Source organism: Vombatus ursinus, unplaced genomic scaffold (assembly GCF_900497805.2).
Source record: "Vombatus ursinus unplaced genomic scaffold, bare-nosed wombat genome assembly UNPS02014859.1, whole genome shotgun sequence".
In the NCBI taxonomy this organism is placed as follows: Eukaryota; Metazoa; Chordata; class Mammalia; order Diprotodontia; family Vombatidae; genus Vombatus; species Vombatus ursinus.
Window position 1 is genome coordinate 3,008,583 of NW_020954637.1, and position 25,809 is coordinate 3,034,391.

At 45.5% G+C, this 25,809-nt stretch overlaps 1 protein-coding gene across 4 annotated transcripts in view; it reads right to left on the minus strand.

Moving 5' to 3' along the window:
- The window catches only part of ZBTB40 (zinc finger and BTB domain containing 40), a 72,369-nt gene that overhangs the window by 14,917 nt on the left and 31,643 nt on the right, over positions 1–25,809 (minus strand). For all 4 annotated transcript variants that reach the window (XR_003567249.1, XR_003567248.1, XM_027841410.1 and 1 more), the window contains exons 4-13: positions 16,337–16,532; positions 15,566–15,708; positions 10,976–11,168; positions 9,129–9,265; positions 6,748–6,949; positions 6,246–6,379; positions 4,831–4,999; positions 4,082–4,510; positions 2,406–2,612; positions 1,016–1,180 (exon numbers count right to left, since the gene is read on the minus strand). Coding sequence is in view for 2 of the 4 variants with exons in the window: in XM_027841410.1 (XP_027697211.1) it covers positions 1,016–1,180; positions 2,406–2,612; positions 4,082–4,510; positions 4,831–4,999; positions 6,246–6,379; positions 6,748–6,949; positions 9,129–9,265; positions 10,976–11,168; positions 15,566–15,708; positions 16,337–16,532 (1,975 nt within the window). In the remaining 2 variants the exon portion in view is untranslated. The remainder of the gene's footprint in view (positions 1–1,015; positions 1,181–2,405; positions 2,613–4,081; positions 4,511–4,830; positions 5,000–6,245; positions 6,380–6,747; positions 6,950–9,128; positions 9,266–10,975; positions 11,169–15,565; positions 15,709–16,336; positions 16,533–25,809) is intronic.

Consider the following 25,809-nt stretch of genomic DNA (forward strand, 5'->3'; position numbering starts at 1 on the left):
AACGGTGCCGATGTGTGCAAGCTACAGATCTATCTTTTGCTTTTTCCAGCAGGGGTGAAGGCCCGTGTGGAAGCTGCCCTTGGGATAAAGCAGTGTCTCATTTTCCCATGCAGTCTGGGGGTCAAGGGAACCTCAGACTTTGGGCAATCTCTCTCACCAAGGGAAGCACTCCATGTACCAGGGAGATTATGTCCCATCCACAGCCTCTCATCCTGCGATCCTGGTGCAGGTTTTTCCATAAGTGTCCCACAAAGGATTGATTTACCCACTTCCCTGAAGGACCTGCTCTGGTCCTCCTCCTACTTTGCATGCTAAGGGCCATCGCAGGTCTTTACCAGACCAGCACAGGAGATCAGCTGAACCTTTGCTGATCCACCTCCTTTTCTGAATGTCTGTTTCCTAGATAATGCTGCTTCTGTGATTTCTTCAGCTGAAGTCACCATTGGTAATGTGCTGCAGAGGACACACACTCACCCTATGCCCAGAACAACCGAATGGCAGAGTTATTCAAGAATAGTTATTATTGTACCAAAAGGATCCCCCTTGGCCAGTAGACTGATTACTAAATGAGCAGATAGAGGGTTTTCCCTTCAAACAAAACTCATATCTGTGTCTAGGTTGACCAACAACAACAGTTGTTATTTACATAATGCCCTGCCCATGGGAAGGAAGTACTGCAGAGATGATGATGATGATTATTCTTTAACAGATGAGGAAGCCGAAGCGGAGATGAGGCGCGTTGTCCGTAGGGACATGGTTATTAAATGTCAAAAGTAGGACCTGAACTTGGGTGTTCCTGACTCTGAGTCCAGACCTTTTCCTCATTCTATGCTTGAACTGTCAGACGTGGAATTAGCCTCAGCCTCTAGAAACAAGCATCACAAGACATTTGATTTTATCTGTAATGTGGAGATGAACCCTGAGCTTTTCTCAGGAGCATAGGATGACAGACACTGGCGATGCGGCCTGCTTCCCCCAGACCCACCCCAGGCTGGAGGGCCATTAACATACATACTATGAAAGGTTCGCAGGTGGATGGAGAGGCCGTTGGCCTGTCGGAAGCCTTTGCCACACTCGCGGCAAACATACGGCTTATCTCCGGTGTGAGTACGCACGTGCCGAGACAGCTCGATTGACTGGGCAAACACAGCATCGCAGTACTGACAAGCGTACATCTTCCCTGAAAACAACAGGCAGATATTACAAACTAGATATCATGGAGGTGGCACGTGGCACCAGACATCTAGAGAGTCACATTATTGGGTAACAGGAACACAGGGACGTACACTGAAGGCTACCTTCAGACCCTCTAGCACTGGTCATGGGCTGAGATGGCCTCTGACAAGTTACAGAACCTTCCCACTCTGATCTGCCCTGCTAAATAAAAGCTAAGACAGATTCCATGATACAACCTGTGGGTGATTAATGAGCCATTAATAAGCACAGTTGCAGGTGAGGTGGAATCTAACTTTTTTATCCTATCACAACAGAAAACATTTGAGGAAGCAGCCACGCACTACAGCTCCCAAGACAAAGTCAGACTGTGCTAAGCCTAAGTGTGTCAGTGCTGGGACGGCTCCTAGAGCACAGATTATGAGAGGTAGCAGGAACCTCAGAGACCACCCACAGAGACTGCGACTGGCCCAAGAGCGCACGGTTGTTTGGCGGCCAGGAAGGAATAGCACAAAATGGATGCTGCATTTAGGGATATGCTCGCTCAAGGGTGAGAAACAGCAAACTAGAATCTTGGCAGGAACACCTTTCAGGTCTTTTGGAAACTCATGACACAATTTAGGCAAGCTGACTTTAAAATAGCATTAACAAAGCAAATGATTGTTAAGAAAATAAACTGTATATAAAAGTTCTTGGAGGAAATAGTGCATTACTGAAATGCTAGATTATGGAGGAGTAAAGATGGAAAGGGTATCATTACACAGACTAACACTGCAAAGAGTATTGCAAATTGTAGCAGTAAATCACAATAACCCACGGCAATTCTGAAATAGAGTATAAAATAAAATACTGCAAGAATCAGGACATTATTTAATCTACAAATGCTTCATAACTAGCCTCCTTGGCCCTCCCTCTCACCCACCCACACACACACACACACACACAAAACGTACATATTCTCATTCATCCAACCATGTGCCAAGGAAACATCATCATTATTAAGACCAAAGAATGGCAGAGGTCCTTTAGAGGCCATCTCTGCTCAATCACAACCTGCTACTTGCTGCCCAGCTAGGTAATCTTGGGCAGGATCATACGAATGGCTTTCTTTTGCAGACAATGAAATGAAGATGGTGAGAGGGCCCATGAGCTGCCCATGGTCCCTGGCTCGGCAGCAGCTGAGCTGGGACTCAGCCCTGGGCTCCACCTCTTTCTATGGGAGGAAGCTTTACCTTCAGCATGTTTCTTCTTGGTGTGATAAGCCAGGGCAGACGCCTGTGTGAACGTCATGAGGCAGTGCTTGCACATGAAAGGGCGATCCCCAGTGTGAAGGCGGAGATGGTTCTTCAGGGTTGAATTGGCTGCAAACTTGGCCCCGCATTCTTCACACGAGAAAGGCTTCTCATCAAAATGTTCTGTCAGCTTGTGGTACTGCATTCCTAGGAGAGCAACACAGAGACCAAGAGGGACCAAGGTATTTAGTCACCAGCAAAAGGACCCAGTAAATGTCTGTCCCTGACGTGGCAGGACAGCCTTGGAGAATGACTCCAGACCACCAGGAGCTACTGGACTGGCATTCCCAAAGTCATCTCTGAACCCTCCCCAGACCGTGCCCCTCATTGGAAACCGGCCGCCCAGGGTCTACGGCCACAGCTCTCAATGTTCTCCTCGGATTCTCTGTCGACTGGAAGGCCTATGGCTGCCGCCACCAGACTGATGGTTGTAGAGCCCAATACGGTGCGTGTCAGGTCCATGGCTCCCAACTACGTCTAGGACCAAACACAAGCACCTAAAGTCCTCAGCCTCCCTTTCCCAGCTCCCAGCACATGACAACCCTTCTTGTCATCTGGCTTTTCCTGACCTAGCTGCCAGGCCTTTCTTGACCCCCCCCCCCCCCCCCAATATTACTTGTACCTACTTTTTAGGCTTTTTGTACTTATTTCTCTGTTAGAGGTAGCATGGTATAGAGGAAAGACAGCACTTCTCAGAACCAGAAGGACATGGGTTCAAGTCTCACCTCCCACACAAACTGGTCACGCGACCTTGGGTAAATCCCTTAACTCAGACCCTCAGAATGAGAGAGCACACCTGGAGTTGGCAGGCTTTGAGGAACGCTGTCAGGCAAGGAACCCAGGCCCATTCCTGCTTCCTAGCCTACTTCTTGGTGTTTCCCCCCACTCCCAGAGTTCAGGTCAGGCTTTTGTCTTTGTATTTTCTATGTTTATCTTTGTTTCCTAGAAGCTGGATGCCACAGCGGCCAGAGTGACGGACCTGCACTCAGGGAGACCCAAGATCAAATCAAGGCCAAAGTATCAAACCAGAATTCCCCAATCGCCTCCCTCTATGGCTTGTTGTGAGCATCAAGAGAGATAGTCTACATAAGCACCCTGCACACCTTGAAGCACTATTCGAGGGCTCGCTTCTACCGTCTACTATTAGCTCCACTGCCCGGAACGATGCACGGCAGCTGCTTAAAAACTACAAATGCCGGTTGTGGAAAGAGCGTCGCTGTTTTTGGGCAAGGGTCTGTCACTTCATCCATAGACAGCCCTCTCAGTGTGGAAGCTCCTTGTACAAATACAGGTGTGAGGGGCCTAGGGAGCAGGGACTTGTCATCCCACAGAGGGGAAGTGACTTACTCAGGCCCACTGTGATAGTAAATGTGTGAGAAAGCTGGACCCCAGGTCTTCTGAATGCAAGTCCGTCCCTTTACGCCCGACCTCGCGCTGCCTCTACAGTTAACAACAACGAGAAGGCCACGGGGGAGTGGCATCTAGCAGGCCGAGGTCACCCGAGGACAGCCTAGCCCCAACCTGAAGGCATCCAATGTCCTGCACCCAAGACAAGACCGGATCTCGGGGAGGGGAGGGAGACTCATTCCCCTCCCCATCTCATCGGCCGACTCTACCAGAGGCGTGAGCAAACTCTCTGCCGCAGATGTCACAGGTCACAGGGAGCCTCCTCTTCTTCTTCTTCGGGGTGCCTGGTGGCCCGGCCCCACCGTGGGCCTCCTGCAGGTGTTTCTCCAGCTCCTTCTTGGAGGCCTTCATCTCGCCACATTCTCGGCATGGCACCTGCTTCCCCTGGGCCGCGCGACAGCGCTTCACGTGCACCTTGAGGCGGCAGTAGAAATGGAAGCTCTTGTCACAGGCCGTGCAGACAAAGCTCTTCTTGGGGGAGGGGGCGGCGCTGCCCTCCAGCTCCTCCAGCCCCGCCTCCTTCTCCTTAGCACTCCCTTCCCCAGGCTCAGCAGGACTCCCGGCCGACGCTCCTCCCTGCGCCTCCAGCACCTTCCACTGCTTGGGAGTACCCTGCTCCTTGTCCTTCATAAGGAGACCTGCGTGGGAGAAAACGGTCATTGTTCGGGGACTCTGGAGGTGCCAACTTCTCAGGGGGGAGTGGAGCCCACTTGGTTTCTAATGAAAATCGATTACAACGTCATCATCAGTTGTATTTTCTAACAAGCATGAATCGTATCCTTTTATATCCATGCCCCAAGCCTCTTTCAGGCATCAAGAGCATATAAAACAAACCGCTGCAGGAAGCGGTCGGCCCATCTCTGGGATGTGGGCTCCTGTCTCTGGTAAGGACACGGGCCGGGTGGGGGGGTGGAAGCCTCGTCTCACCTCAGGATGGTCCCTGCCCACCATCTCTTACCCAGGTTGCCCAGCTCCTGCAGGACTGCTTGCAGGTCTGGAAAGACCTCATGAAGGCTGCAGAGAAGGCGGCAGATCTCCATGGTGGGGAGCGACTTTTCCTGGGCTCTGCTGAGAGCTGCTTTCAGGGAAGCTTCAGGGCTGGCTGGCTCACAGGAAACACTCAGAATCTAAATGAGCACCGGGGGACAGAAGTTGTTGGTGAGCACCGATGGGCTCTGTCCTCTGTTTTCAATTTGGTTTTTCTTGTCTCTTAGGAAGGCAGGACTCATCTTGGGGGAGGCTGAGCTCCATGTGATGAGCATAGTAGAGTGCTTTATAAGAAAAAAGGAAGCTGAGGATAGAGAAGGGGAGGAACGCTCTCCTGGTGCTTGGAAGCAAGCAAGCAAACATCAGAAGCCCCCTATGAGACACCTTTCCATGGATGGGGAGCCCGAAGAGACCCCCTTAGATCTCTGCTCCAAAGCCTCGGAAAGGCGGCTCAAGGCACGGGTTTTGTCCAGGAGATAAAGTAACTTCTCAGGGCAGTTGTGTCAATGGTACTAGGCTATAACTCCATACAACTGGGGTCAGCTTCACATTTTTAGCCACTTTATGAAGAAAAATGCACTGGATTAAACATTATTAGGAGAAACCTGGAATTTTTAAGAAGGTTTACACTGGGGCCAAGAATATTCTTTCAAAGCCTCCCTGTTTCAGACATTAGGGCTTGGAGTAGAAAGAGCCAGTGTGCTCGGAAAAGCAGGGTAAACCACTCACAGATGGCCAAATGGAATTTTCATTTTGGAGATATTTTATTTCTATGCTTTTCAAGTCAGTCTAAATAAACCTGATGTCCCTGGAGGTACACATGAGACCAATTAGTGAAGAGAAAAGAGATCACTTGCAGACAGTTGTATATGTCTGAAGTAGGTGGCGTTTCCTTCTCCAAAAGCTGGACAGACGTTTGTGAGGCGAATGTAGTGAATGTGAGGATGGCAAGGACCGAAATCAAGTGTTAAAAACCAGTGTTCCCCACAGCCTCTCAAATGGAAATGAACTATGGGGGAGTCGGCATTCCAATTCTGTGTCTCTGTGAAGGCTTTCCATTCAGGATATATGTGGCCCTGGGCTGGACCTCCATGAAGTTGCCCCTTCCCCACCTGGTTTTTCTGGGAGGCTGGCCATGTTGTGGCTGGCACTGCATGCCATCCCATATGGGCATCTAACATCTGTTCATTCTACGGATAACCTAGCTCTTACTAGGAGCAGGACACAGCATGTCATCTGCCCACAATACTACATACAGTTTGATCCTTCTGCTGAAAGGTGCTGGTTGCATACAGCAAGCCAGGGCCCAGGCACTAGGCCGCCCTTCCCTCCCCAGGACTCAGCACTGAGCCTGCTTTAGCCACCTTGCTCTTCAGCCCCCGTTACCTCCTTCACGGCCTCCGCCAGTCTCTCCTCTCCTGGAGTGAGGCACTTTAGCTCAGCTCTCGGCTGAATGGCCTCGGTGATTAGCTTGCCATGTCTCAAGATGATTTCTATAGTAGCACTTTCTGGGGTGGCCACTAAAGAAAGTAAAGGGGATTAAGAAAATCAATAGCACAACTATGAACATCATATTTTACCCTTCACCTTTTCTAAAAATCTACTCTTCACACTGAGAACAAGCCTCCATCTCCCCCCTCTAACTGGAAACTTGAAACGTGACAAACTACACTAATCAAGAGAATACCAGAGAACTCAAGTTTATGGGGAAAAAAACCCCTAACTGGGCATTAAAACCTTAGCAAATGACTGTGTCCTTGAACTCACTTTTCTACTCCAGCTGCTGGTGTCTGATGTCCAACCCAAAGGGGATCATTCCCTGTTCCCAGAGCCCATCTGGCAGGTCTCCAGCATGGGGCAGCAGGGCAGCAGAGCTCAGGGCAATTACCTGCTTGGAAAAAATAGTCAGCGCCGGGCTCCTTGTGCATCTCCTCCATGAGCAGGTTTAGCGGGCATGGCTCAGCTGTCTGGGCCCCCAGCAGCACCTTCCAAATGGCCCTCCCCAACAGCGGCTGTCCTTCCAGCACTGCGGAGACCAGGGCGCCAAAGCCACCACGCCCGCTGTCGCCTTTCACAAGCTGTTCCATGGCCTTCAAAAACAGGCACCAAGCACACACAGATCAGAAGCCAGGCATTTAAAGGTAGCAATATATTCAATTCCAGTGAATCTCACAAGCATTTACAAAGTGCCAACTATTTCCAAGGCACTGTGCTAAGTGCAGAGACACCAGGGCACCATCGCCACCACAGCCCTTTTCTCCTAGGAGCTCCTGGGGAGACACAACGTGGAAGCAAAGACACACAAGCCAGTCTAAACAGGGGAGAGGGCGCTGATGACCAGAGGCACCAGGACAAATCCTAAAAAGAGAGTCAGAGCAGAACGCGGCAGGAAGCCCAGGAGGCTGAGGGCAACAGTAAAGGGGGTGAGCATCCCAGGTCTCTCTCGTCCTTTTGGTCCCCTAGCAGGGCAGTTTCTCAGGAGAGTGATGCAAAGGCAAAAGGACACTGTGCTAAGGGGTGCCCATTCCTTCTTGGCCCTTCCTCTCTTTCCCTGACTTTGCTGTTGGGCACTTGTGCAATGATGCTGAGCAAGTCATTGACTTTCTCTGGGCCTCAGTTTCTGGGGTGAGGATAAAAACTGGGGTGCTTAGCCTCGCTTTGTGTCATGGACCCTCCCTTTGGGAGTCAGTCTGGTTTAACTTATGGACTCCTTCTCAGAATAGGGTTTTGACGCATAAAATACAATCCACAGGATTACAAAGGAAACCAGTTATGTTGGAATATAGTTATCAAAATACTTTCAGAAAATAAGTTCTTCACAGTCCCCAGGGGAAGAAGCCCTGGCCCAGGTGATCCAGCCCTATATCCTCTGACCTGGCAACGTCCCATGCAGGGCCACAGAGCCCTCACCACCACTGACATTCAACCAAATGCACACTTGAGTCACCGAGGAAGGTGGCAGGGAGACACCTCATTCCTCTGCTCTCCATGGAGACAGGGACTTTGTATCATCTCCCCTCTGGATTTCCCTTAGAGTGAGACAGCGCTCTGCACACAGTAGGTGTGTAATGACAAGTGTTGTATCTGCATTTTGCTGCATCCATGATTCTAGAACCCAGGTTCAAACATCAGATCCTAGGTGAATCTAGGCAAGTTAACCTTTCTAGAAGTCAAATTCTTCATCTGTAAAATTAGAGGCTTGGAGAGAAGAGACCACGAGTCTCTAACCTTTGCTGTCATGGACCCCCCCACCCCACCCCGGCCTGGCAGTCTGGTAAAGCTCATGGACCTTGTTCTCAGAATGTTTTGTTGCCTATGTTCATAATTGAAGGAAATGATAAAATTCAGTTCAGGGTTAGTGAAAAAAGATGTAATTTTTTTTCCCATCCAAATTCAGGGACCATGGAGTGGGGGGCTATTAACTCCAGGTTAAGAACCCCTACTTAAATGATCTCTAAGACCTCTTTTTGCCTTCTACCTCTTCGTCATCGCTGTGAAAATCTCTACCACCCCATCCTCCTTGGATGGGCCTGGAGTCAGGAAGACCTGAGTTCAAATCTAGATTCAGACACATTAGCTGTGTGACCCTTGGCAAGTGACTTACTCTATTTGTCTCAGTTTCTTCAACTGTAAAACTGGGATAATAACAGCACCTACTACCAGGTTGTTATGAGGATGAAATGAGATAATATTTTTAAAAGTGCTTTGCATATTATAGGTGCTACCTAATGGCTTATTCCCTTCCCTCCCCATGTCCTGGTTTGGAGACTCAGAATTCTCCTCCTTCTTCTCCATAGCTCTCCTTTTGTATCTGTCAATTATTGAGGCAAGTCAGTAAATGTCTGTGAAGCACCTACTATGTGCCAGGCACTGTGCTGTCAGTGTTCTTGCTGCTCCACATTCTGATTCTTTGTGTTTCTGCACAGCCCTGCCTGAAATGGACGCTCTCTCTCCTCACCTCTGCCTCCCGGCTCTCCTCTGTCTCTAACCATCATCAGCTCAAATGCCAGCCCTGCCAGAGGCCTTTCCTGGTCTGCCCCACCCCCAGCGCCTGCTGAGATGACCTTCTATTTGTACTGTACATGTCTCGCATGTACCTTTTTACATGTTGTCTCTCCCACTGGAACATGAGCTTCAGGGAGGGCTGGAATCAGCCTTTCTTCACATCCACAGTGATCAGTGCTGTGCCGGGCACATAGTGGGTCCTTAATAATGATCTCAGAACAAACTCAAACACAGAGATACTCACAAACATCCCCCCTCTCTTACCTCTCTTTCTCCAGAAGTTAAACTGCTTGCAGATGAGATCACCTTTAGTAACATTTCATTGTCAGTGAAAATTTCAGAGAGGTTTTCATGGTATCGTCTCAAGAGCTCAGTCCCAAAATCATCAGGGCTTGGTTGGACTGTAAGGACATTATCAAAACAATAATGTTGGATGCAACATGACCTCCTTAAGGGTTTCTCCTGCAGAGACTGAGGGGGATTACAAATGAGAAGGGGGAGAGGGCGTCAATGCAAAAGCTTCATCATCTTCAGAGCTGGATTCAACTCCCACCTTGGGACAGAGTGAAAATGTATGAATGATTTTGGCTAAACCTCCCCGGGTCCGTATTTATCCAGCTTTTTTCTACAGGACTTCAGAGCCCACTAATAACTGCTCCTGCACATGCTGCACTGCAAGGTTTGCTAAATGCTTTATTCTGCAACAACCCAGGAAGTAGGGAGGGGCAGGATGAGCAACACCTCCCATCTCCCGCTTTAACAGAGGAATAAAATGAGAGAGATTCAATGACTTCTGCACCGCAACACAACCAGGGCTAGGGCCAGGATTGCAAGCTAGCTCTGCTCATGCCCAGTCCAGAGCCCTTACCATCATCCCAGCCGGCTTCTCAGAGAGGAACTGACGCTTTCAGCGCCGCTTCCTGACACCTACGCCTCAGAGGAGTGAAGGGCCAGTCTGTTATGCTCCTGATTTAAACTGTCCTATTGCTCCCTCATTCTCGAGAGTACTAAGTTTGGCCAGAATTTTAAAAATTAAAATAAAGCACAAACATATTAGACTCAAACTTATATGTCTTTAAAACTGCCCACTAAGAGATCTAAATAGTTATAAAAGTTTAAAATAGGCTGAACTGTTCTGGGTCAAGAACCAGGATCAGTTTTGTTTCAAAAGCACGATTATTCTTCCTGCAGAATTCTTGAGCTTGAGCAGAAGGCCACCAAACTGGGAATAGAGATTTTGAAGCTGTGCTATTGTATCAAGGTTACCTCCAAGGAAGAGTAAAAAGAGCAAGGCTGGAGGTCACAACACTTGGATCTGACCTCTCCTGCCCCCACCAACTAGTTGCGGGCCTCGAGCAACCCTGGCCCTTTGAATCCCTGACCCACTTCAAGGCCCAGCTCAATGCCACCTCCTTCCAGAGGCCCTAGTTCTTACTGCTCTCCCTCTAAACCACCAGGCATTTACTTTGTATCTATTTATTAAGTTCCTGTATTTATCTATCTGTGAACATATTGTATCCCCCAGGATATGGAAGTTCCCTGAAGGCAGGAATGTTTCGTCTTGGCATGGTTACCCCAGTGCTTAGCACCGTGCTTGGCACACAGTAGGTGCTTAATACATGCCTGCTGGTTGATTGCTGGAGCTCCTCTGTGCTTATATGAAGGAGGCAGAGGGAGGAGAAGGGGCTGGGGTTCTGGTGCTATCTCATCAGCAGCCGTGGCTGGCCAAAATCATGTCTTATTTCATCAGTCGTGGGCCAAAATTCTCCAGAGGCTAAGCAGAGGGGACAGCTGGCATCTCCGTGGTGTCTCTACCCTAAAACACACTCTATTTATGCACACACACTGAACTCTGCAGGTGGAAGAGTATGAGGAAACTCGAGAGGGGGGGAGGAATTGAGATGAAGGAAGTTCCACTTTCCTGGAGCTGGGTACCTGTCTAGTTTCTGTTTCCGAGGGCATTTTTCAACAGCCCCTTTCCCTTGAGCCCCTCCCCAGCCCATACACAGACACACACACACACACATACACACCCCTCTCCAAAGGCACTGCATGGAATATATTTGTAGATATCAGGGCTCTAGCCCCAAGACTTGACTATTAACTGATACCTGTAGTGCTTGGCACACTTGCTTGTTTCTGTAAATCCTTCAGCAGAAGGTCCAAGTTGGGGAATGTGATCTTCACAGCCTGAAGGAGTTTAACCAAACTCTCAGCAGTCAATGTTTTCTCTTCAGTCACTCTGTGCAGCAAATTTTCTATTGTCTCCTTGGGTGTTCCGCCCTCGCAGCAATTCAAAATCACCTGCAGCGGCGGGCAATCAAGCAGACACCAGTCACTGGCAATGCTAAATTTATCTGACACACAACTGCAAAACCCAGCGAGGCTGCATTACAAGACGCCCCGATCTTCTTCTGCTCCTCCTGGCCTCCACTTCCTTCCTCAGCCCCTTCATTAATCCTTATTCTGTCTCATGAAGAAGAGAAACAAAAATGCTTTTTCTCCCCAATGGAAAAGAGACGGAACAGAACAGAATTAGAGATTACAGAAAAATCTGAGGAATTCTATAAAACAACAGACATGTAAATAACTGGGGGGGGGGGAGAAAAAATACTGGGAGGAAAATTTGCAGCAAATCTGCCCTATAAAAACCCAACATCAAAAGCTGACCAGAAACTGAAAGATAGACCAATACCACAATCCATGATGGATAAACTGTCAAAGGACACGAATAGTCCATTTACAAAAGTAGATAAGCAAACTGCATATAATGACAGCAGAATGGTCAAGGAAATACAAATGAGAACATCATGGAATTGGCAACAAAACTCAACCCTGGTGCAGCTCTGGGGAACCAAGGATGCTCATCATAAACATCGCACTATAAATGGGTGGAGTTGTTTCCAGAAAGCAATTTGGTAGAATGCTGCAAAGCCTACCTGTGAACTATAAATGTAATACAATGTTTTAACGTCATTAAGAATATACGCCGCTTGAGGAAACACGGACGGGAGAATCAATACTGTAGGGGACAGACCACCGAACCTGCAATTCAGGAAGCTGTGTGATCCTGGGGAGAAGGCTTAACGTCTCTGAGTCTTGGGCAGCTCTTTAAGACAATCTAACAAATTCTTATGCCAACGAAATAACAGATCTCTGAACTATTGTCATATGGAAAGACTTATACAAAAGTTAATCTAAGTAAGAATGAAAGAGGGCAAGGCTAGGAGAACAACTGGCTTTGGTTTTAGTTGCATTAAAGGGAAAATAGTTTATAAGAATGTAAGGGATGAAAGACAATGATTAGAAGGACACGGAATGAGTTACCATGTAATATAAGTATGTGTGTACATACAGATATATAGTTATATATATAAATACATAATATATACACATACACATATACGCTTTACACACACACACACACACACACACACACACACACACACACACACACTTTTCAGATAAACTATTATCTAGCCAAGTCTCTCCCTCTTGGACTTGGTGAAACTGATTTTTTTAACCTAAGCATAAGACTATAAGTTTAGACTATTAACATATATCATATAATTATATATATGTAGTTACATATAGTTTTAAGTGTATATATAACCAGACTGATGCTTAAAGTTCTTAATAAACTATTTTGAAACAACTAATACCATGAAATCTTTTTTTTCATCCTAAGTACATGAATGCAATTAGTATAAATCCTTTTTTCTCCATTGGCTTACATTTGGGGAGAACTCGTTTGCCTCTTTTTCAATTCCTCTCAACCGTGATATTTATGCACCAGTCTCTAGGCCTGATATTAGCAACCTTCTCTTCTATGCGCTATTATTTCACCTAGGCTCCTTCTTGTCTCCTAGTCTCATCCTTGGAAGGATAGACACAGCAGCTTCTTTAATCACAGGATCACAGGGCTTAGAACTGGAAGAGATCCTAAAGATCATCTAATCTACTTCCCTCATTTTACTCGATGAGGAAACTGAGGTCCAGAGAGAAAGTGACTGGCAAGGGCTGCAAAGCAGCATCAAGGAGGCTTTCTATTCTCTGGCTGATAACAATAACTGTGATAATGACTGTGATCACCTCCTTAATCCTGGATCCCATGCACCTCTAAATGCATCCTAAAATTATATTAGCTTTCTTGGTTGTCACATCATATTATTGATTCATACTGGGTTTAGTGTCCACAGACATCTTTCAGATAAACTGTTATCTAGCCAAATCTCTCCATCCTGTACTTGGTGAAACTGACTTTTTTAACCTAAGCATAAGCCTTTATATTTAAACTATTAAGCATCTGATTAGATTGAGCCCAGTGTTCGAGGCCTGTGGGAAGGTTTTTCAATCCTGATTTAGCCATCCAATACGTTATCTTAACTTTTCTACCTTTGTGCCATTTGCAGATTTGATAAGCATGTCATCTATGCCTTTAACAGGTCATTCCTAAAAATGTTAACTAGCACAAGAGGCCAAGGTCAGGCATTAAACTCCAAAGGACTGCTTCGGGGGCTGATCACTTGTCCAGTTCCAAATACACATCCCTCTGTACTATTATCTACCCCATATTTCTCCTTCTTGTCAACATGCAAAGCATGATAAATGATATCAAATGCTTTCCTAAAATCTAGGTAAAGGCTCTTTATGACATTCCTTAACTCACCCATTCTAATAACTGTGTTGAAAAAGGAAATGAATTTAACCCTGTTTATTTTGTTTTTTAAAGTTTTATTGAGGCCTCTTGTGTTTGCATCACAGTCACTTCCAGGCATATCCCTCCCTCATCTCCCTCTTCAACTTGAAAACGGTGAAGAAAAACCACCCAGTACATAGACTATATACCTGCCAGTGCATACAACATTCCACCTCCCTATGTCCCCACCTCTCCAATGAAAGAAGGGAGGGACGTTGCCCCACTTGCGCTCTAGGACAAAAGCTGAACACTGCCGTTACACACTGCAGCCTTCCCTTCGGTTGGGGTTTTTAAGAGATCTGGATCTTTCTTGATAGAGCCACGTCAGCTGCTTTTGATCACACTCCTGCGTCTGGATGGGCCCTCACCAATCCTTTCATGACACCTTTTAACTTGAGACAGGAACCACAGTGAAGCTCACTGGTCTGTTGTTGTCAGACTCCACTCTCTTCCATTTAAACAAAAAATCTCCTCACAAACAGCCAACACAAAAACAAACTCCTTTATGTCTCCGTTGACCTTTCTGGCCAGATTTCACTCACTGTGAGTACTCCTAGCACTAATTTTTTTTATTCAGAACTTAATCGCCCCCCCCCAAGAGCATTTCCACACACACAGTAGGCCACAAAACGAGGATTCCACACGAAACCAGGACCCTCCATTTCACACTGCTTGCTCTTGTAAAAGTATACATAAGAAATTTTACGGATTATACTTTTAAAACTATCCTGCTTATCTTTGCTTCTTTCTGGTTTTTTTTTTCTCCACTTGGAGAAATCAAAAAACAAACACAAAAACAAAAACAACTCTTGCAACAATGCCGCACCGCCATGCAAAAGGAGTGCAGGTGACGGCCATGGCCATGACTTCCTCTACACTAGGTGTCCCTCCCCTCTGTCGGGAGGGGCAACATGCAGCATACAAGGTCCTCTGGAGACAGAGCTGGGCACTCCACTGATCAGAGCTCAGAAGGCTGTAGGAGCTGCTCTTCACAGTGCTGTGGTCTGTGCATACGTGGTTTTCCTCGTTCTGCTCAGGAAGTCTGTTTTGCTTGTAACTACTCCTTGCCTGGCATTATCCTAATATTAACATGCCGCCCTTCCCTGACCGTTTCCCTGTTGAGTCTGATGTAATTCTTCACCCAATTCTGGGTCCCTCTCCTTTGTGCCTTTCTAATAAGAATGCGGCTCATCACTCCCTCCCATCCATTCCTCCATGTTTACACGCTCTCTTCATGTTTCCCAATGATGCTAAGGAGCAAGTTTCACCCCTTTCTTCCTTCTTTCTGCACGCATGTAGTTCTTTCACCCTTCTTTCTCTTTTGACTCTTAAAGCTCCCAGGACAGAACCAATTTACCCTAGGACCTTTTGGTACTTAATTAATGTTTTCTTAGCTGGATCTGTGCACTTGTCCAGGCTCTCTGCTGGCTTCTGAGCTCCTAAAACACTCAGCACGGTATCTCACACCCAGTGCACACTCCAAAGTCAAATTTAGGGCCTAGCATTTACTATCAATCTCCAGGGTATTAGGCATTAAGATTAAAAAATGCTTCCCAAGTCTCTCTCAGACACATTAAATAGGTTTATTATAATTTGAGGACTGGTACTCAAAAAAGCCCATCAATATTGTGATTCTTTCCTTTCAGAAATATAAATCCTTATCCAGTACAAATAGGTGAAATCAACAATTTCTTCCAAATTTGATTAGCCTATGAAGTCATGCCAAGAGTTCTACTCTTTCTCTTGGCATGAGGAGGAGTAGGAAAGTGCTGAGAGAAACATCTAATAGCTAAGATGTCTTTAAAAGATCTGTTGGCAAGAAACAAAATAAAAAACCACAAACTTTTTTCAGAACCAAATATTCCCTCCCTGTTAATAAAGCCATTCCAATCTAAAAATCTTAATTTTAAATTCGTGTATGAAAAAACCCTCAAGGTGCCGGGTTAAGTCGGTCAGAGCACAGGTCACTTCCAGTGGTCCCCATCCTGCCCCACCCACTCGCCTCTTTTTCCACGCAGGTCAGAAGGTCCCCCGGGGCTGTCTCTAGGAACTCCCTAATGGGTCTCAGCTGGGTTACGCTCTGTATCAGGTCCTCTTTGTGTTCCAGTAACAGGATGGACAAGGTCTTTCCCTCCTCGGTGCTCCCTGGGGGAGAGAAAGTGTTAGAAACACACAAGAGAGACTAGTCAATTTGAAGAAAAATGACAGCTTGGTTTGTCGAGGGAGATCTAACAGAATAGTAAAGCGATCCACGGCTTCTTCCGAGCACCAGAATGCAGATGCTCTTTTAGCAAAGGAAAACACTTTATTATTCTGTTTAAACTTTATGAAAGGAAAACGTTTCCTTTTTCTGATGGATCACAAAGCTGCAAAGCCAGCCAGAGGTTAACTTCGAGTTGGCAAGGCTACTGCTTTGTGTCTAACCCAAATGAGGAAGAAACTCAAGCCCTTCAGTTCAGTTAGAGGGCCAATTTACCTTGGACGCCCAACCCATCGATCTGGTAGGCCTTCTTATTTTTTTTTTTTTTCTGAAGGGCATGAGAACACTGCTCGTTTTCTCCCAATTTAAGGTATAAGACCAGTTATCCTAGCAATGGAAAAGCTAATTTTGCTTTTATAGATACATCATACAGCTATGAGAATTGTACATAGCACAACTCAAGTGAAAATCATATGAACAGATAACCAGGCCTATGGGGATAATTAGAGCTGAACTCTGAAAGCCCCTTCAATGAACACAACAGACTGACTCAAATGACGGGAGTTTTCCTACTTTTCAGCTGCGTGTTTTCTCCATCTTCTGGCTCTCGCTTTTGCAGTGCTGCTCTTATTTCAGGGTGGGTGTCCTGGAACAGCTCCAACAAAGACATCACAGTCTCAACATCGAGGCACTCATTGTTTCTGACTTTACTGAGGATTCTTTTGAATGTCGAGATTCCTTCTTTAGCTTCCAGACACTCCAAGATGGCCTTTTGAACAAAAGATTCCAGGAAGAGTAATCGGCAACCCTGTTTAATTCCCCTCTGCTCTGCTTGGTGGCTTACTGCGCCCTACAGTCATGAACCTGACACCCATACCTCCACATCCAGGGCTTCCAGAATCCACGCTACTAGTCTCTGGAGAATTTAATCTATTCATCACTAGAGCTGCTGCCCTAGGACCCCACCTCACCAACTGCTTGCTGACCCTAGACATCAGTGCAGGATTCAGCTCACTATCCCCCCAACAATACAGGCCATCGTCCTACCATCTACCCACTGACACTGTGGCCCTCACACTTCTCCTCCTGCACTGTCCTCTGCATATAACAGTCAGATTTATAATAATAACATAAACATGTCAACATTAGAATGTTCTAAGAGGCTCCAGTTTTCTAAACTACAGAAAGTGTCATATTCGTTTTGAATACAAGTTAAGCCTTCCTAATTTGGACTTATTTAGGGAGACAAGTAAATCTGAATCAGTGAAATTTCTAAATTACAGGCTATTTCAAAAGGAATCCGGTTTTGTTATTTTCAGATCTTGCACAGCATAGTGAAAAGACTCCTAGCTTTGGAGTCAGAAGACCTTGATTCAAGTCCTGGTTTCTGCTACTTATACCCTACCAACTTCACTGGGACCGAAGTTTTTTCATTGAAAAAATGAGGGCGACTGGACAAGAAAATCTCCAATACTCCTTCTAGCTCTAAATTTATCATCCTTATCATATCACATAATCATAGAATATTAATGCCAGAAAGGATGTTAGAAATAATTTAACCTAAGCCACTAATTTAAAGAAAAACCAGCAAAAAAACTCTCAAGTTTTCCTGATGCTTTAATATCCTCCAAATCCTTCCCTTGTAGCAAAGAAAAATTGTTTTAAACAAAACCCACTGCTAGGAGCGTACCACTCCACAGCTATGATCCCTCTCCAGTGAAAGAGGGAGGTCCATTCTCTCAGCTCATCCAGGGCCACAATTAGTCATCATAATTATGCAACATTTGGCTTCATTTTAGTTACTGTGTAAATTATTTCTAGTTCTGCTAAATTCACTCCGTAACAGTTTATAAAAGACTTCCTATGTTTCTGAGATTCCTCTGGTGCTGAGCACTACCATTCTCCTGCATTCCCGTCCATTCCTCAATCAATAAGCACCCACCATTGCTCCAAGTTTTTCTGTATCAGCTTCAGAAAATCTGATGTGTACATGACCTCTGCATAAGTACACACAGACGTATGAGTATGAATGTGAGTGTGAGTGAGTGCAGGATCTCCGTGGTAAGGACAAAGGTTATTTCCATCTTACTGAGACAAAGCCTGCAGAGGAACAGTGATGCGGCCCAGGTCACGTGGCTGGCTAGGGGCAGAGCTACAGTTCCAAGGAAGCAAATCAGAACTCAGCGCCCTCTGCTCTCCTCTGGCCTGGCAGACAGTTCCTTCTCAAGCTCTTGCTGGCTTCTCCTCCACATCACGCCCTCTCACCATAGGTGTCCCTCAAGACTCTGTCCTGAGCCCTCTTCCCTTCACCTTCTGTACTGCCTCACTTGGATCTCATCAGCTCCCAGGGACTGAATGACCTTGTCTATGCTAATGATTCTCAAATCGACTTACCCTGCCCCAACTTCTCTGTCCACCTCCAACCTCACATCTCCAACTGTCCTTCAGACACCTTAAATTCAACATGGCCCAAATGGAACTCATTATCTTCCTCCCTAAATCCTCCGACTTTCCCTATTACTGCCCAGGATACCCCCAGCCTCCCAGGCCCTCAGGCTCCCAACCTAGGAGTCATCCTGGACTCCTCACTGTTTCTCACCACCCCCACTCCCATACCCAAGCTGTTGCCAAGTCCTATTGATTTCACCTTTGCATCATCTCTAGAATACGCCCCCTTCTCTCCTCTGACACTGCTCCTACTCAGGTACAGACCTTCATCATCTCATGCCTAGACTAGTGCAATAACTGCTGGTGGGCTTGCTGGCCTCAGGTCTCTGTCTATTCCAATCCATCCTCCATTCAGCCATTAAAGTGATCTTCCTAAAGCTCAGGTCCAATCATGTCACACACACACACACACACACACACACACACACACACACACACCCCTTGCTTAATAAACTCCAGCAACTCCCTGTTGCCTGCAAGAGCAAATGCAAAATGCTCTGATTGGCATTCAAAGTCCTTCCTAACTGAGCCCTCTCCTGCCTTTTCAGGCACCCCACTTACACCTTACTCCCCCAAACATACTATTCCATCCAGTGAGATTGGCCTCCTGGCTGTTCCACAAAACAAGACACTCCATCTCTTGGCTCCAGGCATTTTCTCAGGTTGTCATCCATGCCTGGACTGCTCTCCCTCCTCCACTCTGACTACTGACCTCCCTGGCTTCCCTTTAGTCCCAACTAAAATCCCACCTTCTACAGGAAGCCTTCCCCAACCTTCTTCATTCTTGTGCCTTCCTTCTGTTAATGATTTCCTATTTATCTTGTATATAGCTTACTTTGTAAAAATTTATTTGCATGATGTCTCCCCATTAGACTGTAAGCTCCCTGAGGGCAGGGATCGTCTTTTGCTTCTCTTTGTATCCCCAGCACTTGCCACAGTAGGTACTTAATAAATATTTACTGATTGGTTGATAGATATATAATTCACATATTAATCATCTGGCTCTCTGTCATAATATGCATTATATATGTGCGTATATATATATATACTATTACACACAATATGGGTATATATGTATATATGTATGTATGTATATACACACAAATATATTATGTATGTGCATATCACACAAACACATATAACCTTAGAAATCAAGACAAGGATTCAAGGATTACAAGATGAACGTGAAATTCCGTGTGCGAGTGTGTGTGTGTGTGTGTGTGTGGGGTGGATAAAACACATAAGAGGAGTCTCAGTTGAAAATGTCTACCAAGAACCCCAGAGTCACCCCGGACTCCTCACAATCAGCTGCCAAGCCTTTTACATTCATCCCCTTCTCTCCATTTATGTAGCCACTCTCACAGTACTGACCTCTCGTCACTTCTTCCCTATTGAAATAGCCTTCTAATTGGTCTCATCACTCCATCTCTCTCTACTCTAATCTATTCTTCACCGAGCTGCCAAAACAGTATTCCCAAAGCAGAGATCTGACTCTCTCTCCTGCTCAATAAAGTCCTATGGCTCCCCGTTACTTCAAAGGTCAGAGATATACTCCTCTGTTTGTCATTTAAAACCCTTCACATCCTGGCCCCAACCTACTTTTCTAGCCCCATTACACACCTGCCTTTTCATACTCTGCAGTACAGCAAAACCAGCCTTCTTACAAGCCCTTTTACACCACACTTCACCTTCTGTCTCTGCCTTTGCACTGACATCTCCCATGCCTAGACTGTATTGCTCCTGCTTACCTCTACCCTCCAGGCATGGCTCGAACACCAACCTGATCTCATCCCCACCCCCAGATGTTAGTGACTTCTTTCAACAATTATAGGATCACAGATCCGGAGCTAAAAGGGACCTAAGAAGCTCTCTAGTCCAAACTCCTCATTTTACAGATATGGAAAGGAGAAGCTAAGGAAGTTAGGTGACTTGCCCAAAGTAACACAGGTAGTGCTGGAGGAAGGATCTGAAGCCAGGTCCAGAACCCAGGTTCTTTTCCATGGTACTAGGCTGTCTTCCTTTACCCTATTCTCTATTTTGCCTGCAATTGTCTATGTACATTTTGCCTCCTGGGCTAGACTGTCTGTTTTACTTTTGTTTTGGTATCCCCAGATCTCACCGAAGTGTCTGGGAAAGACCACCACAATGGTTGTTAAATGGTGCTGAAACATTACTTGGCCAACTTCTATTTATAACATGGGTCCTCTGGTCCTGCCCAGCCCCACCCCTGTTCTGTCCATTAACAGCCGTCCATGGAGCTGCCAGCCACTCAACAAGGGCCCTAGTGTTTCCTAGTGAGCCTCTGCTTACTACAACTGTCCCATGGTTTTGGTCTCATCACATATAGCCATGTCCACTCCACATATCTGCATGAGCTACAAATACAAGCAGCTAAGTGGCAGCATAGTTCATAGAGCATTGGACTTGGGGTCAGAAGACTCATCTTCCTGAGCTCAAATTTAGCCTCAGACACTTGGCAGCTGCGTCACCTTGGGCAAGTCACTTAACCTGTTTGCCTCACTTTTCTCATCTGTAAAGTGAGCTGGGGAAGAAAATGGCAAACCACTCTTGTATCTTTGCCAAGAAAACCCCAAATGGGGTCACAAAGAGTCAGACACGATGGAAAAATGACAACAAATAAAAAGCTGGTTAAGCAAGAGTAAATTCTCAGTATATTCTCTGTAAGGATTATCTCCATTTCTGCCGTACTAGAGCACTGATTAATGAGATTTGACTGCTAAACTACACTAAATCCTAGCGCACCTTTCTTCCATTAAGTTCAAAATGCCTGACAGCCATTATCTCATTTTAACCAAAACTCCCTTGTGAGGCCAACTGGGAGAGGGGGGAATGTGTATCAAAGAACAAACAATTCTGAAGTGCCCATCCTATGTGGAGCCTGGTGCTTGGGGCTGAGAGAGATGCCAACAACCAATTTGGAGGGCCCACTGAAATTGGAGCAAAAAATACTGTGGAATTTCCACTGTCACATTTTTGTGATCAAATAATAGTCAACCCCAAAGTAGGATGCATGCACATACCCCAAGGGGCCTTACAAGGGAGTCACTGGTACACACTGAAGGCAGTTGTAATGCTAGTGAAATAATTTTAATAACAGTGTTAATTCATGTCATTTGGCAAGGAATTTAAAAAGAAAAAAAAACTAGCAACCTGGCTAGATTTTAACTCAAGCATGACAGAAGTATACTTAAATACACACACACACACACACAGACACACACACACACACAGACACACACACACACACACATATATATATACATACACACATACACATATATACATTATTATTTAAGTTTTGGATAGTCTTTCCTCTCTTCAAGGTTACACAAGACAATAAAACAAATAAAACCATAATTATTTATTTTATCCTAATCTGACAAACTGAACTTGTTTTATGTAAATGCCTGACTTTGCAAGCCTCGTTTCTAAGTAGTTTCAGCACTTTATTGGAGACAGAAATTATGGGGGAAAGACTTTTGTAGCCAAACCCTAAGCACAGAAATAGTCTCCTTTCACCTCCATGTAAAAGACCAGAAGTGTCATTGCTAACTACAGCTGACCAAGGTTCAGGTTCATGAACTCCAGATAAATGGTCCAGGCCAGTGTTTTCTTGAGTTGGAGGACAGTGTTCTTTGAGGGATTCAGAAAGACCCTCTATACTGAGGATTATTGGCTACATTTCTGCAACGTCACTCTCACTGTCACCCTCTGCTTATTTTACTTGACCTTTAAGGCCCAATTCAATCCCATCTCATCTGCAACATATGCTCACTTTTAATATCTCAAGCTAGATTGTAAGTTTCCTCAGGCAAGAGCTGGATTTAGACTTCTGTACTCCCTGCATCATGGAAACCATCACGTGCATAGAATTAATACAAGACTTCGATATAAGATGGAAGTCCACACTGTAACTTCTGACACTTATCATCCATCAGGCTTTGATCATCAGTCACTTCCAATAGTGTGACTCATTTCAGTGGAAAAAGGAAAACAAATTGGATGTGAAGTAAGAAGACTGGGTGCGAAGCCCTGCTCTGCCACTAACTCCTGATGTGACTCTGGGCAGATTTCTCCCCCTTCTGGGACCTCAGTTTCCTCATCAGTATAAAGGAAGTACAAGTGGACAGTTTCTAAGTCTGCCTCCCTCTCTCCACAGCTCCAGATCTGTGTTCCCATGATCCCTGCGGGCAGAGGCAGAGTCTTTACAGGGCTGGGGACCGGGCTCAGTGCTCGATGAACACTTGTGGGTTAGGTGGTTCTTCATTTTTGTCTGCTACTTTCTCCCTAACAAAATTCTATCATCCTTCTAGGTCAGTTCTAAGTGCTGTGTTGAGCAAGTTCCAGATTAATACAATGATAAACCCTAAGTCCAGAAGACTGAGGATAAATCGCCCCACCCACCTCTTGCCACAGAGATGATGGACTTAAACTCCAGAATGAGAGCCATGCATCTATGGGCGTGGCCAACGTGGGAATTTGTTTCGTGGACTTATTAGGTGACTATGGTTTTGGTTTTGGTGAGGGAGGGGCAGTGGAAGGGAGGAATAATAAATGCTTGTTAATTCATAATGGAATCTCAGGAGGTTTATAAATCTGAAATAACTGTTTATATCTCTTCATGTTAAGAATAAATCATTTCAAAACTTCATCCTTTTTAACAAGTTCATTTTAATGGATTTGTACTCTTTTGTAGAAAAGGCCTGAGTTCAAATTCTAGCTCTAACAAGTCTTGGCTATGTGAGCAAGGGCAGCTTAAGGCAACTCTCTCATACCCTCAATGAGGACAGGATCTCTGGGGGAGAGACCCTGCTACCGGCCTTGGACACAGTGATGGGATCCATGTGCTCGCTCATCTCCACTATCCTTAGCTAACCATTTTTTCTATCTTTACTTCCATTTTCTTTCATTCGGACACTGTAAGTGAAGCACGTCCGGCTGTCTGTTTCTATCCTGCTTTCTCTTGCTGGCAATATGTGCCAGACTATTTTCTTTTTCTTTTGCTCTTAGGTTTCTGGAAATCTGGCTCTCCTCATATTGTCCTAACTCCCTCTGGCTTTCTAATTTGAGCTGGTGGGTAAGAGAAGCTTTTATCAGCAATAGTATCTGACTCAGCTCATTATCCATCCTCTTTCCTCTCCCTTTGCAGAGCTACTCAGCAGTGAAATTAAAACATTTGTTAACTTCATTGCTCAGCAGTGAAGACAAGATGGCCATCTGGGGCGAGTAGCAGGGGCAGACTCAGGGAAGAGCCGGGAGGCAGGAGCCAGCTGCCTGGACAGCCTGCTCCTGGCTCTTCCTACTTATCCCCAGTGAGAAGATGCACCACAGAAAGCCAGTTATGGTTGAGGCTCCATTAGCCATCTAAGCTGCTCAGGGTTCTCCAGTCCAAATAAACTGGGCTAGGACAGCCTGCTGGCCAACCCTCTTCTAAAATAGCTGATCTGCCTAGATGGAAGGCTATCTGTCACCTGTTAAAATAAGCTGGGGGCCCAGGGGTTAAGTACCCTGTGATAAAACTCCAGCTGTTCAACCCAACACACAGAGCCTCTTTCAAGGGGCTGAGGGCTTTAAATGTATACTTACTTGCACAGGAAAAAACCATACAAACAACAGATTTGCCCTTTTGTGAAGGCAGTGCATTAAACCAACGGGCACTGAGCTGACATCCACCCCTAGACTCAGGCCTTATATAAAAAAAGGGTGACTTCTCCATGTTCTCTTCCCACTCCATCATGTGAAAAGTTACTTTAATTTCCCCTCATCACCTGGGACTCAACCAGGATTACTTTCTTCCCCAAATCCCAGCCCTTCTGCCTGCCCCGTCTCCAGACTTTTGCAATCACATGCTAGTCTTCATTTTCCTCTTTCTCCTTGTGTGCTCTAAAGAGCCACTGATCTCACTGTGTAGGACACCTTACCCTTTCTCCAGGTTCTGCCTCCAGCACCAAAGTGTGAGTAGGAATCAGATCATCCCAGCCTCTGCTGGCCTTTCTAAGAGGATTTGTCTCCAATCACTTGATGGATATCATTAAGTCCATCTATCCTTCCTTTCTAGAAGGCTACCAGTACTCTGGTGGTACTTCTGGCTGCATTTCTCATCCTAACTATGTAGGGACTCAGAGAGACAGGGCAAAGAACAGCTTTTTTCCTCATCCCTCCAGAACTCATACAAGTAATCTCGCTCCCTGTACTCATTTCACAACAGAGCTGACTCTACACTGTCAAAACAGGGAATGGACAACAGACAAGCGTATGCCGGATAATCCTCTATTATAGCAGGACTACTTGCTGTAGAACACATCAGATTTACGGAGAAGAAAAGACTTATCTGCCTTTTAGACAAAAATGTGTAAAGGGGGAAATGACCATCTTAGATCTTCCAGTTCTAAACCTATGATCCTATGACCTTGGGGACCTCTCCAGATCTTTGTGGGGAAAGTAGGAAAAAATGTAAAAGCTAGGAAATCAACAGCAAAAAGAGGGAAAGCTCTCTCTTAACTCTAGTCAAAGATGCCATATTACATCTAATTCACTAAGAAAATGAAAATGGTCAGAAAAAAGGAAGGAAAATTAATATAAACTATGGCACAAAAGCAATAGGAAAATATGAATTTGCTCCCAGAATAAATGCTACAAAGACAGTCCCTGTCTATCTAAGTGGCACGTGATATTATTCTGAGATAAAGACACCTTCCAATTCTAGGCCCTGGAGACTCCTTAATCAGTCTGGGTTTGGTCTCACACCATCTTCAGCAAGCCAGCCTTTGCTTGTGTTACTGCAATCACTGCTCGGAGAATAGATTTGCCACTTTTCATCATCTATCCCTAGCAAACAAAATCAGGAGGACATCAGTGCAAGGTGTCCTCCTCAAACTCAGCGCAAGGTTATTTCACAAACTAATTTCAAGGAAGAAATACACAAAGCAGTAACAACTAGCATAGGCCAAACCTCTGGTCCCTCTCCTTCAGAACAATGTGTAAAATGCAAGCCTCAAAAAGAGTAAGATTGTATTTAGGAAAGGAATGAAACTTTTTTGAGTTTAATAAAACTCTCTGACAAATAATAAGATAACAATGAAATGATCTAACTTCTTTGGAAGATAAACAAAACCTAGGAATATAAAGCAAAACTAAATGAAGCAACAAGCATCTGATAATCATCTTCGATGATACCACCAATGCTCTAGAATCGTCTCCACCAAAAAGAATACGTAAACAAAAAGGTAAGATTTCTATACCCTTGAGAAAGACAGACGTTAAGGAGAAACGGGCTCAAACTGTCTTCTGAAACAGCTGGAGGAGTTAATGAAGAAGACATGGTGATTATCTGCTACCTTTTAATAGAGATGAATGTACAGGGTATGGCCTCCCTAAATCCAGTCCTCCCTCCTACCCTCTCCCACAGACATCATGCCTCTCCTCTGGGGAGTCAGACGTATCAAGTAATCAAGAATCTAGTTCCTGGGCTGGGGACTCCCCTACGGTTGGACAGGTAAGTAGGGAAGAAGCCTCAAGGGGATTACTTTTTTAAAACTGTAAAACATTAAAAAAAAAAAAGACTATAAAACATCAAG